Raw genomic sequence first — 15991 nt, 5'->3', positions numbered from 1 at the left:
TTGTTGACGTTTAATATGATTAATTGTCCAAATTAGTTTATTATCTATTCAGAAAAAATACTTAAGATTTTATTCTTGTTTTTGTAAGCATTTTTTTTTATATGTTGTAATCTATACTAATATATAAATGCGAAACGAACTTTGTCTGTCTGTTGCCTTTTCCAAACCACAGAACCAAAATTTATAAAACTTATCATGAAGCAAGCTTAAACTGCAGAGATGTATGAGCACTCTTATGCCTAACACCTGACGCGCATCCCCTAAACGAGCGCAGCTAACCTCAACTAATGTCCTATAATTAGTATAAGTGTAATTTACTTATTTTTTTATTAATTCATTTGATTTACAAATTAAAAATGTTATCTGTGGGCATTTTAAATAAACGAATCTTTTCTTGAATATAGAAACTGAGAATACACAAGGACACATTAAAGTCGATATCACTACATAGTATAAAATAAATCGCTTCCTGGTGTCTGTCTGTAAAGATCTTTAACTTAAGATATTCGCATCGGATTTTGATGCGGTTTTCTCAAATATGTATAGTGATTCAAAAGAGTTGTTTTATGTATAATATTATAGAGAAACCCTGATTAATTTAGAGGTTTCTAATTTAATGTCACAAATTATCACATTTTGCACTTACTGCAAACGCTTTCTTAAGCCTATGAGATAAATCAAAATAATGTGTTATACACCTTCAAAATGACTAAAAAAGTCTATATGTAAAAAAAAAACGTCAAAAAATCTCTATGTCTATCTTTTAGAGATAACAGTTACTGTTGGTAACTGTTTTTTATACCTTACTTCTTTCGTAAAATAATGGCTTATTTACGGAGCGATTTGCTTAAAATCGCATAATACAACACTATTATAACCTTATACAAATAAGTACCTCATGCATTGAATGTATTGCTCCTTCCATCATGTAATTTCAATAAATAAATTCGAAGATATTACAGATTTAAATTTAGGGACATAGCGGTTTGTATTGTCTAATAACAGAAAATCTATGACATTCTGCAATATACTTGGTATCATTATTGCACCCGGGCGAAGCCGGGTCGGGTCGCTAGCACAATCATATTTTTAATCTTATGCAAATAGAGTCGGCTACAGGTAATAATTAATTTATCACGTACGTACATAATTTAATTAATATTCTGTAGTTCATTACATTTTGTTTGTGAAGTGGAAACCGTTGATATCATAACTTGATCATAAATTAATTATTTATATATCAATTTTTGATTTTATCGAACAGTAGCGACGCCCCACGACTTCGCACTATATAATTCATTAATAAAAAAATTAAAACTTATCTAGAAAATATTTATGAAAAATATATTTATTTATTTAATTGGAGAACATACAGCCGTTGATAAACAAAATAACAAATACTTAATAAATATTAAGCCAATAACAGTTAACAACAATACATATAAAACTAAGTATCAGTAAAAAAAACGCCAATGAGACCACATGTTAAATAAATTAAAAAAGAAAAAGAAAAAAAAGTTAAAAGTAAAAAAATAAAGTTAAAAATAAAAATAACTATGTATGTCTTTGCAAACATTTTTGCTTAACATTATTATGCTTTCTGCAGAATATTTCTAATATATTTAAAATATAATATTAAAATCAGTACAGAATCCTTCATTAAAAGTATAAACTTTATTGTCTCCTCTGGTGACAGGGCTGGTTCATATTTTGCCCAGAGGATCGAAATTACGATTCATCGGGGGATTGCTGGCATTCTTGTCATGATTTGTTAATTTGAATATTTCTTCATTTGGAGTTGTAATTTAATGTAAACCGTATTTAGCTTTAGAAATATTTAACCAGCGTTTATCATTTGAGAGTACGGCAAACAGTCCTTTGAATGGTCATAGTTTGTCAATTTTTTTACAATATTAGCATATAATAAAATTGGAGTTAATATTAAAATAGACGTTTTCTACTAAATTGCCTATGTATACACGGTACATATACATAAAATAACAGAATTTCAATTTTTGCTTGTCTCTCTGTATATCTGTTTCTTCCGAATCTGCGAAACGGCTGGACCGATTTTGACGCGACTTTCACAGGCAGATATCTGATATAACAAGGAGCACCTTAGGTTATAAGATTAACTTTTTGTTAATTCACACGCTATTATAAATAAGCTTTTATTGCTGTTACTATTGGTGATAATTGTTTTAAAATTCATTGCGAAGTTAAGTTTGAAGTAAGCGAACGTATTCAAATTTCTTTGAAACTCTTTAAAGATTTATTAAGATTTGTTTTTTTACCGATTAATAGTGATTGATCAGTTATATATATAGATAAACTGTTTTTATACAATTCACTGCTCAATTTTTCAATATATGTAATATGCAATCTAAGTACATTGTATTATTAAATTCAAACTTTTGATGTTAAGAGAGACATATTAATATTTTTTAAACACTAGTAGTATTTGTCCTCTTAAAAATACACTATATAATACATTGATTAATTTGGTCAACCAGCAGTGTCTGCGTGATATTTGGTAGCAATATTTCAAGAATATATATGTATATCAGTATCAGTAATATTCCATTATGACATAAGATTATAGTCGACTTTTATCTGATAAATGAATAATTATAATTAACTTCAATATTTAATTTTACTGATGTCCGAATCTGAAATATTAATTAAATTGCAAAATTCGTTTATTTATTTATAAAACGGAAGACAGGCGTCTGCCACGCTTTCTGTATGCTTGTAATTACACTGGGTCACTCACCTGTTAAATCTGAATAACTGATCAATTACCTGTACCCAAATATTACTAGACAAAAACTTAATACCATTCTACAAACTTTGTATCAATATTGCACCCATGCGTTGCAGAAAATAAACTATTTGGTACCATCTATTATTTTTTTGGTTCGATTTGTATCTGTCAATTGAAAAATTTCCAAACCCTTTTTACCAATCGATAACTATAAAATAACCATTCATTTTCGTCGTGATTTTTATATATTGATTTGCTAATTATTTTCGTATTATTTACAGCCATATCACGAGAACAGCTAGCTGGCTGCCACCGGTTGAGAGCTGGCCGGTGAAAGATGGTGACAGCCCACAAGACGAAGACCTACCATACGGTTGGGAACAGGCGCTGGATAGCCGGGGAAAGAGTTATTATATCAAGTAAGGCTGTTTACTTCATCTACATACATATTACAGTATTGAAATCATATATAAAGATAACAACACATAGGAGATTTTTGACGAGATTGTAAATTGTCGAAAATTGGGAACCGAATGATAATGCTAAAGTTAAATTATGAAAACTCTATTCTTTTTTTCTCGCTGGAAAAACGCATTATGTGCTTACCCCACGTGATGTAAAGTGAGGGGGGGACTACCCGGTTTCCTGGACGCCGAGTGCGCCCAGGGCCACCGGGTTTACCCACTAAAAAACCAGCGGTACCCTCTTCGTCTTTCGGCGGGCGCCTCGGGATCGCTAACGCATGCTACCGTGACGCCCTGACGGTCGGCCCGCCTATGCGGGCCTCCAATACCTAGGGAGGATCTCGGAGTATAAAAACTCTATCCTAACCTAACCGTAACATTATGAACTATTGAAATTGTATATTTTTTATTGTAAGTTGAATAATTATTATAAACGTTCACAATTTTTCGATAGTTCACAATTTCGCAAGATAGATTATAATATAACAGTGTTTACAATTTTACAGTGATTTATGTATTTTTCTTATTGATTAAGTATGATCTTACGACTTATCTCTGTTACTTTCTTTTATTAATTTTTTTAATTAATTGAATATTCAACTTTATTATTTGTATTTATTAAAGTAATATGAAAACTATTTTTGGTAAAAAAAAATATTTTATATCATTTGGTTGCAAAATAAAATAAATAAATAGAATAATATAATACCCAACCTTGCCGATTTACAGAATATTTTCACGTTACATAGCCCATTTACTTTATATTGAGAAAAATAACATATAACATTAATAATACAGTAACGTGTATTGGTAGTGATTGAAACGCACTGTTATTATTCAGTCATGTCAACAAGACGACGACGTACGTGGCGCCGGAGGGCATTTCGTGCGAGTCGCCCCCCGCCCCGCGCGACGTGGTGCTCGAGAGGGATCCTGAGCTGGGCTTTGGATTCGTGGCTGGCTCGGAGAAACCTGTGCTTGTGCGCTTTGTCACCGATAACTCGCCAAGTGTTGGAAAGGTATGATATTATGAGCTATATGGAACACAAATCAAGCGCTTTAAGCACTACTTATAGCGGTTAAAAAGCGAGACTATATTTTCTTAATATTTTCCGTAACAAATACAAGTTTTCTACGCTTGTAAATTTGTGGTATTAGCCGTATTGAACATGCAGTGGTTAGATTGCGGGTTCAAATCCAGGCAAGCGCCACTGAATATTCATATGCTTGAATTGTTTGTTGAATCACATGCTCGGCGGTGAAGGAAAGCATCGGATGAAATCTGCATGTGTCTACTTACATAAAAATTCTGCCACGTGTGTATTCCACCAGCCGGCATTGGAAGAGGGTGGTGGAATATGTTCCAAACCCTTCCTCAATAGGAGAGGAGGCCTTAGCCCAGTAGTGGGAAATTTACTGACTCTACTTGACATATCATTTTTGACAACAAAATGATCTTGAAGAATAAAGAGATGTTTTAATTATTACAGCTTGAACCTGGAGACCAGATACTGGGCGTCAATGGCGAAGACGTCAGTACAGCTGCCCGGGAGCACGTGATATCCGCAGTCCGAGCATGCGCAGAGCGCGTCACGTTGCGAGTGTGTCAGCCGGCCAGGAGCGGTAATTTGGCGAGAAGATCGGCATTTTTGTCGGCTGCGAAACGAGCGAGATTAAGAGCTAGACCTCCACGGGTCAGATTTGCTGATTCAGTTCAGCTAAACGGGGCTCCTATGTATCCTGTAAGTTTTGGCAGATATTTCTCGTTAATTAAAATAAATATTGCAGCATCAGCACAGTGAAGAATAAATTTTATTTGGTATCAGGAATATATGTTGACTTTAAGATCACACTTTTGACGAATATAAATAATGACACCTATGAAAAAAAGAAAGATTTGTATACAAATAGTATTCCCCACGTCTTTTGGGGTCTGAAGATTTCTTCATGCGAAATTCCATCATATTTCGAAGAGACAAAGTTTGACATTAATAATATAAATAAAGACACTAAAAATAACATTATTTCTTGGTCCTAATTCAATATTCTTCGTTTGCTGTTCTAGCCGTCTGCATTTTCACTCGGCGACCTCTGCCTACCACCGATGGCGAATGTCCTGAAAGTGTTTCTCGAGAACGGTCAAACGAAGTCCTTCAAATACGACACGACGACCACCGTGGCGGATGTGGTCACCAGCCTGAAGGACAAGCTCTGCATAACCGCTGAAGAACATTTTAGTTTAGTAGTTGAACACGTCAAGAGTTTAAGGAGGAATAAGTTGACGTTACTGGATCCTAAGGAGTCTCTAGCAAGGGTAAGAGACCAAAATATATTAAACGAAAACCCGCTGGGTTTCTTTCGCCAGTTGTTCCCAGGTCAAGATATTGTCTTTTCTGAACTGGTGGTGAATTTCAATTTGACGATAAGTATGTTTAAGTTTATTAGACTTTCTTTATTAAAGTACTAAATAAATATAGTTTTTCATGACACAATGGGTTTAGTGTTTAATAATAAAGGCTTATATATTAAAACAGATTATTTATAGTGAAATGTATTGATAATATTATGTGTTAAATAATAAAAATTAAAACAAAAGACCAATTAGCGACAATATCAATAAACTTCACTTAAGTAATTACACTTACTAGTTATAATAGAAAGAAGTCTTTTTCTATTAGGCAAAAATGTCTTTCAATATTGAACGTGGGATACAGTGTATTGTCACTCGTCAGATTACCTGGCAAACTACAGCTTATTGGTTCCAGATCGCGGCGCGGCCGGGCTCGCACAAGATGCGCTGCCTGTTCCGCGTGGTGTTCATGCCGGCGTCGGCGGGCGAGCTGGCGCAGCGCGACCTGGCGGCGCTGGACTACCTGTACCTGCAGTGCTGCAACGACGTGGCGCAGGACCGCTTCGCGCCGGAGCTGCAGCCCGACGTGGCGCTGCGCCTCGCCGCGCTGCACATCCACCAGCACGCGCTGGCGCACAACCTGGCGCCCGCCAAGCTCACCGTCAAGGCCGTCGAGTGAGTACCACGCGCTTACCGAAATATTTATATATAAAGGAGACAACGAGACACCACACAATAAAATGGTTATTTCTATTTCGCCAATAATTTAACGAAATATTTGCCCGAGCAGATACGAAATTAAAAATTGTTAGGCTAGATTAAAACGACAATAATATAAAAAATAATTCAAACATTTTCTTTATAGAATATAAAATAAAGAGCAGAATAAGAAAAAGACAATTGTTACTTTATTCTATTAATAACTCAGTCATTGTTTAACGTGTTGTCTGGAGTAAAAAATTAACCACGATGACCAAGCTTAGATCAACACAATATTGACTACAACTAACACGAATTTGTATTTTTAAGTGTTGAAAAAGCATAACTTCTGAGTTACTTGCCGGTTCTTTTCGGTAGAATTTACTTGCCGAATCGGCAGTAGCTTCTAATATTTGTTAAATGACGATTCAAAAGTCTACTTGAAAAAAGTATATTTTGATTGCGATTTTGATTCTATATATAATTATAATCATACGATAAATTATATAAGGTCCACCTGGCATCAGCCTATAGCAAAGTCGATATTATTATAAAAAGTACCATTAAAACTTACTTTTTGGAAACTTCTAACGATGACAAAGACCATCTGTCTAAAACATATTATTTGTACTTTCAGGAGAGAGTTCGGCCTGGAAAGGTTTGTGCCGAGTAGTCTACTGGAGAGCATGAAGCGTAAGGAGCTGCGGCGTTTGGTCGCTCACTTCCTGAAACTGAATGCGCAGATGACCGGCAGCCAGCGACATCTCACACAGTTGCAAGTATGTTTGATAAATCAGTCTTTATATGACCTGAAAGAGGCCGGTTGCAAATGCCCATGATCCCACGTGGTTTACTTTATCAGATATCATATTCATTATGTTATTTAAATGCTATCAATAATGAGCAGGGACATTGTCAGCAGTCTCATTCTTTAAACTGGAATCCAATACAATACCAATATTTCAAACAACTTATAGTACGACACAAATTAGATGTAGCATCGGAAAATGCAATGGAATGAAAATAAAACCGATTACTGCCGATTCATACAACCAATAGAAATAGCTCCCTATCGCGCCATTCGACGCTATTCGTCGCTATAGATTCACGCGTCAGAGAAAGCAAGTGCATGTAAATCGACGCGTCAAATTGACGAATATATTCGGTCATATGATATTACAAGTTATTACGTTTGTGCAAAGATCATATTAGCATAAGAAATATGTATTGATAATTTGGGATGGCGTACTCAATTCGGATGTGATCGGTTTTACGAATTTTGCCGATGCGACATCTAAGTTGTGTCGTACTATACGTGTATGTTACTCGCTATCATGCAAGCAATAATATCGATATTTTGTGTAATTGTAGGCAAAGCTCCACTACCTGGATATCGTGGCTGGTCTGCCAAGCTACGGCGCCAAGTGCTTCAGCAGCAGCCGCCCCGAACGGGTGCTGCTGGTATCCCCTCGCTTCGGGCTCAGCCAAATAGTCGGCAGAAATAATTCAGTGGTAAGTAAATCGATAGCAGCAATAACCCACGTCGACGGTATTGCTATTATTTTCTATAAGGAATGTAATGTTTACTTTGAATTTTAGATAGATTGGATCGGATTTGAGTACGAATACGTAGCTATATAGAATTGGGTAATCTACTAAGCCTAATCAGTTACTAATCCAAAACCGATAACTTAAATTTTTTTCTGAGCATATTTTCAAATAAAAATTTCAAAACACTGTAAACTTAAATAAAACTAGTTATAACGGATTTGAATCGCGTATATTAATTATTTTTGACCGTCTTTTTCTACAGTCTCAGTCTCTACAGTCTACCCGTGACCACGAACGCTGTAAAGTGCTCGAAACGTCGGGATGTCAAAAATAATTAATATACGCGATTCAAATCCGTCATAACTAGTTTTATTTAAATGTGTAATAATCGCTAAAATTTATGACAACATTACAAGAGCTGAGATGGCCCAGTGGTTAGAACGCGTGCATCTTAACCGATGATTTCGAGTTCAAACCCAGGCAAGCACCACTGTATATATGTGCTTAATTGTGTTTATAATTCATCTCATGCTCGGCGGTGAAGGAAAACATCGTGAAAAAACCTGCATGTGTATAATTTCATCGAAATTCTGCCACATGTGCATTCCACCAACCCGCATTGGAACAGCGTGGTGGAATACGTTCCAAACCCTCTCCTTGATGGAAGAGGAGGCCTTATCTCAGCAGTGGGAAATTTACAGGCTGTTACTTTACTTTTTACTTACTTACACTGTAAATTCTTATGATCCGTTGTATGTATGTGTACATAACGCGGGGTCTGTGTGCGCAGCCGCAGGCGCTGGCGTCGCTGGCGGAAGTGGAGCGCGTGCGCGTGCGCGGCGCCGACGTGTGCGTGTTCCTGCAGCGCGAGCGCGTACTGGCGCTGCTTATGGACGAGCGCGACGCCGCCGAGATGCCGCTCGTCGTCGCGGGGTGCGCGCCCCTCCATACCACCTCACTCACTCTCACTCTCCGCTCAGCAGCTCTTTTAGAGCTGAGCAAAGTCACGACATAACTGTGCATTAAGAAGCTAATTCGCATCGAATGTAGCTATTATTAAAAATTAAACCAAATAATTGTGTCTTGAGCGGACTAAATCTATCCTTGCCTTAAAACTGTACTGTTGTAAAAAAAATAATTGGCACTTTCATTAACTGGTGTAGTTTGTTTTGAATTAGTCTATATTGATGTAATCTATTATTTGACGGATCACAAAGTATTATTTTTATGTTTAGGACAGAAGGACCGCGTTTAAAGTTTGCTTGTCTTTCCGTTACAGATACTATCGTCTCGCGACCGGACGGGAGTTGGAAATCGAATTAGATCGAGAACCGATCACTGAAGATATTGGTATGTAATATTGATTACTTCTATTAAAATAAATGTTACCCGCTAATACTCAAAAATGAATTTATAAAGTTTTTGGTGCATTTGGCTTATGTCAATCCCATAAATTTAGTTCTTTTCTAAATTCGCTATCGTTTTTTAAATGTTACTTTGTCTAAACCCCCAGAGCTACTCGGCAAGCGTTAATAACCAATCACTGTCTTGCAACACATTTGCAAGTCCACCTACATCATAAAAATAACATTGCTTATATTTTTAATTTTCAGCGCCGCCATATTTATCACAGCACAACGTTGTGCCGGCGAAATGGAGCTACTTGTACTACGACGATCCGTTGTTGATCACGAAAAAGCACTTCGCGATATTCAGCATGCCGCCGCCGTACCACTCCACGCCGGACCAGTCCAAGGCCAGCCTAGACACGAACATGAACACTAGCATAGCGAACAGGAATCACAGTAACAGCTCCAGTCCCGTGGTCGGCTATGGTCAGAAGCAAAACGTCCTCAGTCAGGATTATCACTTCGATAAGTGCAAGAAGAACGAGGAGTTTAGACTATTCGATCCCAATGACGCTTGCTATCTAGACGACGGTATGGGCTTTGATCTACAAAGCGTATTATCTATGGAACTTCTAGAAAACGCAAGCAACCCTCGTATAGTCGAGGCTAAGAACGAGGAAGTACTACGTAGAGTGGCAGAGATGCAGAAATTAGTGGAGAACTCTGAACAGTATTTGACTGAAAATTGTGATGTTTACAATGATATTGGTTATAATGGTATACTAAGGGATGAACTAGTTGGTAAAGAAACGTGCGTAGATAATTTAGAAAGTGATACTGAGTCTATTAATAGTAGAATGTCAGCAGCAGATGACGCTCCGGGTATATTGAAACATAGCGATTCGTTGCTGCTCCTAACCGAAACAATCAATCAAGGTCTGAATGGGTTATCTGTGGCTGAAACCGAGAAAGAGTACAGCGGTAACGATTTGACGAATCGCCAATCTCAGGGCCTCAGTGCGATCCTTAATAACTGCGGTCTCACTGACGCCTTACTAGCTCTGAATAACGATGTTGCATATTCCGAAAGCGATAATGATTCCTCATACACTCCAACAAATAGTCCTATACGGAAACATCAAAATAAAACTACCAATAAGGCAGTTCGAACTAGCTTTGGACTGCACAGTCCTGATGCTACTCTAGATACTAAGGATTCAAACCTGAAAGAATATTTGAAACAGTTAAGAGAAAAGAGTAATAGGGAAGAAAATGCGGCTGAGTTCCCATTCTTCTATCAGGAAAGTATTGTCGACAACGACCCAGAGCTTATAGATTTAACATTGATACCCCCACCACAGACACCAGACGAATTAGACTGTGCTACGCAAGTGCCTCAAATTTTACCTGTTGTACCACCATCTTTTGCTGACGACAAAGACACAGAACAGGATGATATACAAAAGAGTAGTGACCTGGAAGAGTTCATTGCAAACGTTACCATCCAACCGCCGACTGTCAAAGTAACACCGGCAATTGAACTGACGCCTGAAGAGATCATGTCGTATATTATTCCACCCCCACCGGGATCCAACTCTTCAACTTTAGATAGAGATCAAGCTAGCTATGTTAACGAAACTGCGTTAAGTGAAACGAAAAACGATAACAACGTTGATGATGTGAAGCCTGCCAACGGTGACGTCACTCGAGGAGCTCTCAGTGTTAGTGAAATCAGAAGCATGTTCACGGCAAAGGGACTCAGCGACGCCAGAAATAGTTTACTATTAAAAGATAAAACAAAGCCTTCGACTAAGTCTGATTCGCCTAAAAACAAGAGGAAAAGCATATCAAACGAAAAACAAGCAAACGGAAACGCACACGTTATAGAATACCCGACCGTCGAGAGGAAAGGTATGTTCTCCTGTTGTAGTAAAGATAAAAATAAAAGCGACGACAGCAATGATGAAACCGAAAAAATCGAAGGTCACATACAGAATTCCGATTCTATGCCCGACGTCTGCGAGATCCGACCCCCTCCCAGGCGGAAAAGTAACGAAATAAAAAAACCACCCGAACGTCCACCCAAAACGCCCCCCACTCCGGCCCCTCGACCTAGATCGAATTCATTCACATGCGTCAATAACGAGTTGAGTTCTGTCGAAATCACAAACAATCACTTTAGCACGTTGAATAATAGGAAATTAAATTACAAGGTCGTGTGTGAAATAAATGAGGGAACTCATCACCCTCCCCAGCTACCACCGAGACCGGAAACTAAGATTCTGACGCCCCCCCCACCTATACTTCTACCGCCCAAGAAGCCTCCACTGCCTCCGGTCCCGAGTATCGAAGTCTTACGCATGAAAAATTCGCAGAAACTGTCGCCAGTGCGCGCCACCGAGCGGCTCGCTAGTATCGGCTCCCCACACTTCCAAAGAAACCTCAACACGTATCGGAACCTCGAAAATGAAAGCAGACTGACGGACGACGAAACGCCAAGCACGCGGTCGTCACTGAATTACAACTCCATGACGCTGCAGAATCGCCACGTGCGCTCCAACTCCGAAACGAAAAATACGATTTTAAAGAATAAGGAGATGTCCACGGCCTTGTCGCTGTGCTCCCCCCAGATGAACAGGCGCTTCAGCAACCGACCGGATTTGTTGAACGGGGCTCCGGTCCACGATCAAAGAATGTTCAGCCCTCCCCTGTCCGAGAGGAAGGCTATCAGGAGGGACAGTGCGAGTCCGACCGGCAAGGTCCAAAACCACGTTCGATTCAAGGAGGACGTCGTCGATGACATTCCCACTCCGCCCTCACCGCCCACGGTGAAGTTTCCGGAGTTCCAGGCCGGCAACAACGGACACGTGTCGATAGAGAACCTGCTGTGCAAGACGGAGGTCGCCGTCGACGGGTTACTGCAGAGGCTGCATCAGGTGGCCCAGAAGTGCTCGCATCAGCACGCGCACGGCGGCGGAGAGGACATCGACGAAGTCAAGTTCCAGGTACTAGTTTCGATGACTTAAAACATTCATACAATCTTTTTCATCATCAATAATCGTACTACGATTGGCATACGTAATGACATATAATGCTTTTAACACGCTACGTCAAATCAACAACAGCCTGCAAATTCCCACAGCCGGGCTTAAGGTCACGATGTTTTCCTTTACTGCTGAGCACGAGATGAATTATAAAGACAAATTAAGCACATAAATCAGCGGTGCTTGCCTGGGTTTGAACCCGCAATCATCGGTTAAGATGCACGCTTTATAACCACTGGGCCATCTGGCTACGTATCGGAGCTATATAAGTTCTTTCTGTTATGAATGTTTTACTTAGTTGGCAAATAAATGTTATTATATAGGTTAGGATTATTTTTCATCTGCGGTTTTAATATTTTCTGTAACTCTTAAAATGACTACCACCCTCCCAGCGCGCACGCAGCGAGCTGACGTCGTGCGCGGTGTCGCTGGTGGGCGCGTCGCGCGGGCTGGTGGGCGCGCTTGGAGCCGCGCGCGCCGCGCACGTCGCGCTCGCCGACTGCCTCGCGCCTCTCCGCCGCCTCGCCGACCTCGCACAGGTGATGCTTATACCATCATTTTTCAGTCGCAATGCTTAATACTTCATAATCTTGGAACCTATCTCAAACGTCTTTTAGTACTTAGAAGCCCTAACCGTTGTGTTTCTAGCTATATAAATTCAAGCTTACTTCGCCAAATTAACCATCGATACATTAGTATCGATATATAGTTATGACGACCTCCGTGGTCGAGTGGTGTGTACACCGGTTTTCATGGGTACGCCACTCCGAGGTCCTGGGTTCGATTCTCGGCCGAGTCAATGTAGGTTATCATTAGTTTTCTATGTTGTCTTGGTGCTGGGTGTTTGTGGTATAGTTACTTCTGATTTTCCATAACACAAGAGCTTTAGCTACTTACATTGGGATCAGAGTAACGTATGTGATGTTGATTCATATTTATTTATTATTTATTTATTATTATTAGTAACATGAAAATTAGCAATAAAACTTAATTCTCAGGCTCTCGGGAGACACACATCAGCACCTCTCCAAACCAGGAACCTGGTTCTACGAGTCCACGACGTCACAGCCGCATTTAAGGACTTAGCGGGCGCCGAAATGGCCCAAATCATCCACGAACACAACGCAAAACTCAATCAGAATCAGGGACAAGATTCTAGTTCCACCCTGGAAGGTCAACTAGCCCTAAGAGCTGAATGCCTTGCGAATGTACTTGCTACCCTGCTTAGGAGTCTTAGAGTATTCTCTCCTTAAAACCTACTTTAGGTAACGTCTTGAATCTGAGGAAGAGTGCAACGCATTCAAATACTAAATGTGGCAGCTATCACATTACTTTTTGTCTTGAGATGATTTGCGATCAAAGGAAAAGCGCGCGAAAATGATCTGCAGATAAAAAATGTTCATAAGGACAGATAATAAATGTTACTGCTCAGTATATTAAGAGTATTAAATGTTTTGTAATATTAAATAATAACAATCTGATTCATAATATTATAATGTATAATAGTTTAAACTTCTGTTAAAGTGACCGTTACTAAAATGAGACCAAATAAAATTAGGTATGTTTGTATAATTATTGTAGTGGCAACACTTGTGTTGATTAAGTTGTAGTTTTGTAAATTTTAACATACGTTAATTGATTTTAGTAATATTCTGTTGAAGTTTAGATAATTAGGCCTATGAAATATTATTGCATGATGAACTTTTATTTAGATATTTCTTACTTTAAGACAAACGCAACGTGAAAAATATACGCCTTTATCTCTCAGCTGTTTTTCGACGATTTCGTAGTTAAAATGTTACCATATAAAATAATTTAGTTAACGTAACTAACATATCTGTTCTCATTATCATTACTGTATATTTCTAATTAGATATGTGTGATTAAAAATAGGGTGCGAAAATATATCATTAAATATAATCTGTATTGGGGCGTGTCTAACATATTAAAAAAAAAGTCAAATGCATTTTTATGGACATATTAATTTGCATCATGTCTGTGTTGCTAGGTGTAAAAAATGTTAAATGTGCGGCGATCGTTTTTTATGTACACGCTATGTGCTAATATCTAATATTGGTGCTATATTTTTAAAGTGTACGTTTTTGTAATTCAATTGGTTGAAATATTTAAACGACGTGTGATTTGCACCAGTGATTTGAATTATTGTCTTTGATCTATGCAATGGAGCTTACAAAACATTTCTTGGAGTTGGGAATACTTCTTTTTTTATTTTGTGTCATGAATTATGAAACTTTTATAATAGTCATGATATCTTACTGTCGCGCAGTTTTAACAATCAAATTATTCATGTTTAAAACAAACCTTTTTGGATGTTTTTTTTTTTTAAATTAAAAACTGACAAAAGCCTAGTTGATCTTGGCCATTTGGCTTTGTCGTATCTAAATATTTAGTAATTGATTTTTATGTTTCAATTACCCAGGGCGACAGTATCAGTACTAAATGATGATATACTTAACATTCTTTTTTTTAATTATCTAAACACTTTAAAATATACAATTACAACTTTGCATAATACTAATCAATAATCTCGTTATGAAGTAAATTTACTTTACGTGTACAGATAAAAAAATGCATTAATTCCATATAATTTACTTACTTTTGTCACCTGTAAAGTACAATTTTTTTACTCTTTTATTAAAAAAAAAATCTTTACCAGTATTTAGCCAAAGACAAGATTTTATTTTTTATTTCGTTTTGATGATAAACACCTCGTTCATTCCTTTATGCTTAATAATACTTCTAAATATAAAGATATTATTCCAAGGAATTTATAAGACGGAGTTTTTTATTTATTTCATATAATATATACCACGGTGGACTAAAGGTTTACATATATAAAAATGTTTAAGTAAGTACATACATACTGTCACATATTATCAGTACTCATATTACAAAACAAATAACTCCACGACTGAAAAAAATAACATTTAAAGTTACCATATTAAAAAAAGCAACGTTTTATTCTTAAATTACATTTTTTTTGTATAATAATATATATTGGCAACATTTATTTTTTTAATAAATTTGTTAAATATTGTCGTCTCTTTCTCGCTTATTTGGTCATCATGTGTAGGAGAGAAGCGAATCGATCTTTATCTTAAGAACAACAAAAATGGCGTTTAAATTTGTCTTTATAAAATATGTGACTGTTCGTGTATGTATTGAATATAAAGTAATAATTAATGTATAAATGAATTAACTGCTAGTTAAATCTTTATTATACAAGGTAACTGTATCACACCAATCTATTTATTGTTTTAAATATCACAATGCATTGCATTTGATGTAATAAACGATTTAAAACATTTGTTCTCTTTTATTTTTTGACGACCTCCATGGTCGAGTGGTGTGTACACCGGTTTTCATGGGTACGCCACTCTGAGGTCCCGGGTTCGATTCCCGGCCGAGTCGATGTAGATTACCATTAGTTTTCTATGGTGTCTTGGGTCTGGGTGTTTGTGGTACCGTCGTTACTTCTGATTTCCATAACACAAGTGCTTCAGCTACTTAGATTGGGATCAGAGTAATGTATGTGATGTTGTCTCATATTTATTTATTTATTTATTTATTGATAAACTTTTATTACAGCAAATAATTTCGCCTGTCAATCCCGAGTCGGCCGATAAATATTGAAAGCGGATGGCAGGGCCGCCGTAAGCGGGTGTGCAGAGTGTGCACTGCACGCGGGCGGCACGTCCAGGGGGCGGCAAATTGAGCAATCACGTACCTAATTCAAGTCATTATTATAA

At 37.7% G+C, this 15991-nt stretch overlaps 1 protein-coding gene across 1 annotated transcript in view; it reads left to right on the top strand.

Moving 5' to 3' along the window:
• LOC124543616 overlaps positions 1 to 15549 on the top strand; it is a 226513-nt gene extending 210964 nt beyond the window's left edge. The window contains exons 3-14 of the mRNA XM_047121865.1: positions 3046 to 3183; positions 4070 to 4247; positions 4719 to 4970; positions 5294 to 5542; positions 5994 to 6253; positions 6915 to 7056; positions 7649 to 7789; positions 8619 to 8761; positions 9108 to 9178; positions 9442 to 12182; positions 12614 to 12760; positions 13220 to 15549. Of these exons, the coding sequence (XP_046977821.1) occupies positions 3046 to 3183; positions 4070 to 4247; positions 4719 to 4970; positions 5294 to 5542; positions 5994 to 6253; positions 6915 to 7056; positions 7649 to 7789; positions 8619 to 8761; positions 9108 to 9178; positions 9442 to 12182; positions 12614 to 12760; positions 13220 to 13474 (4717 nt within the window). The 3' untranslated portion in view covers positions 13475 to 15549. The remainder of the gene's footprint in view (positions 1 to 3045; positions 3184 to 4069; positions 4248 to 4718; positions 4971 to 5293; positions 5543 to 5993; positions 6254 to 6914; positions 7057 to 7648; positions 7790 to 8618; positions 8762 to 9107; positions 9179 to 9441; positions 12183 to 12613; positions 12761 to 13219) is intronic.
• The last annotated feature ends 442 nt before the right edge of the window (positions 15550 to 15991 follow it).

The sequence above is a fragment of the Vanessa cardui genome, chromosome 3, assembly GCF_905220365.1.
Source record: "Vanessa cardui chromosome 3, ilVanCard2.1, whole genome shotgun sequence".
Lineage (NCBI taxonomy): Eukaryota > Metazoa > Arthropoda > Insecta > Lepidoptera > Nymphalidae > Vanessa > Vanessa cardui.
Note: the sequence above shows the minus strand (reverse complement) of the source record. Positions and strands in the feature narration are given on the sequence as shown.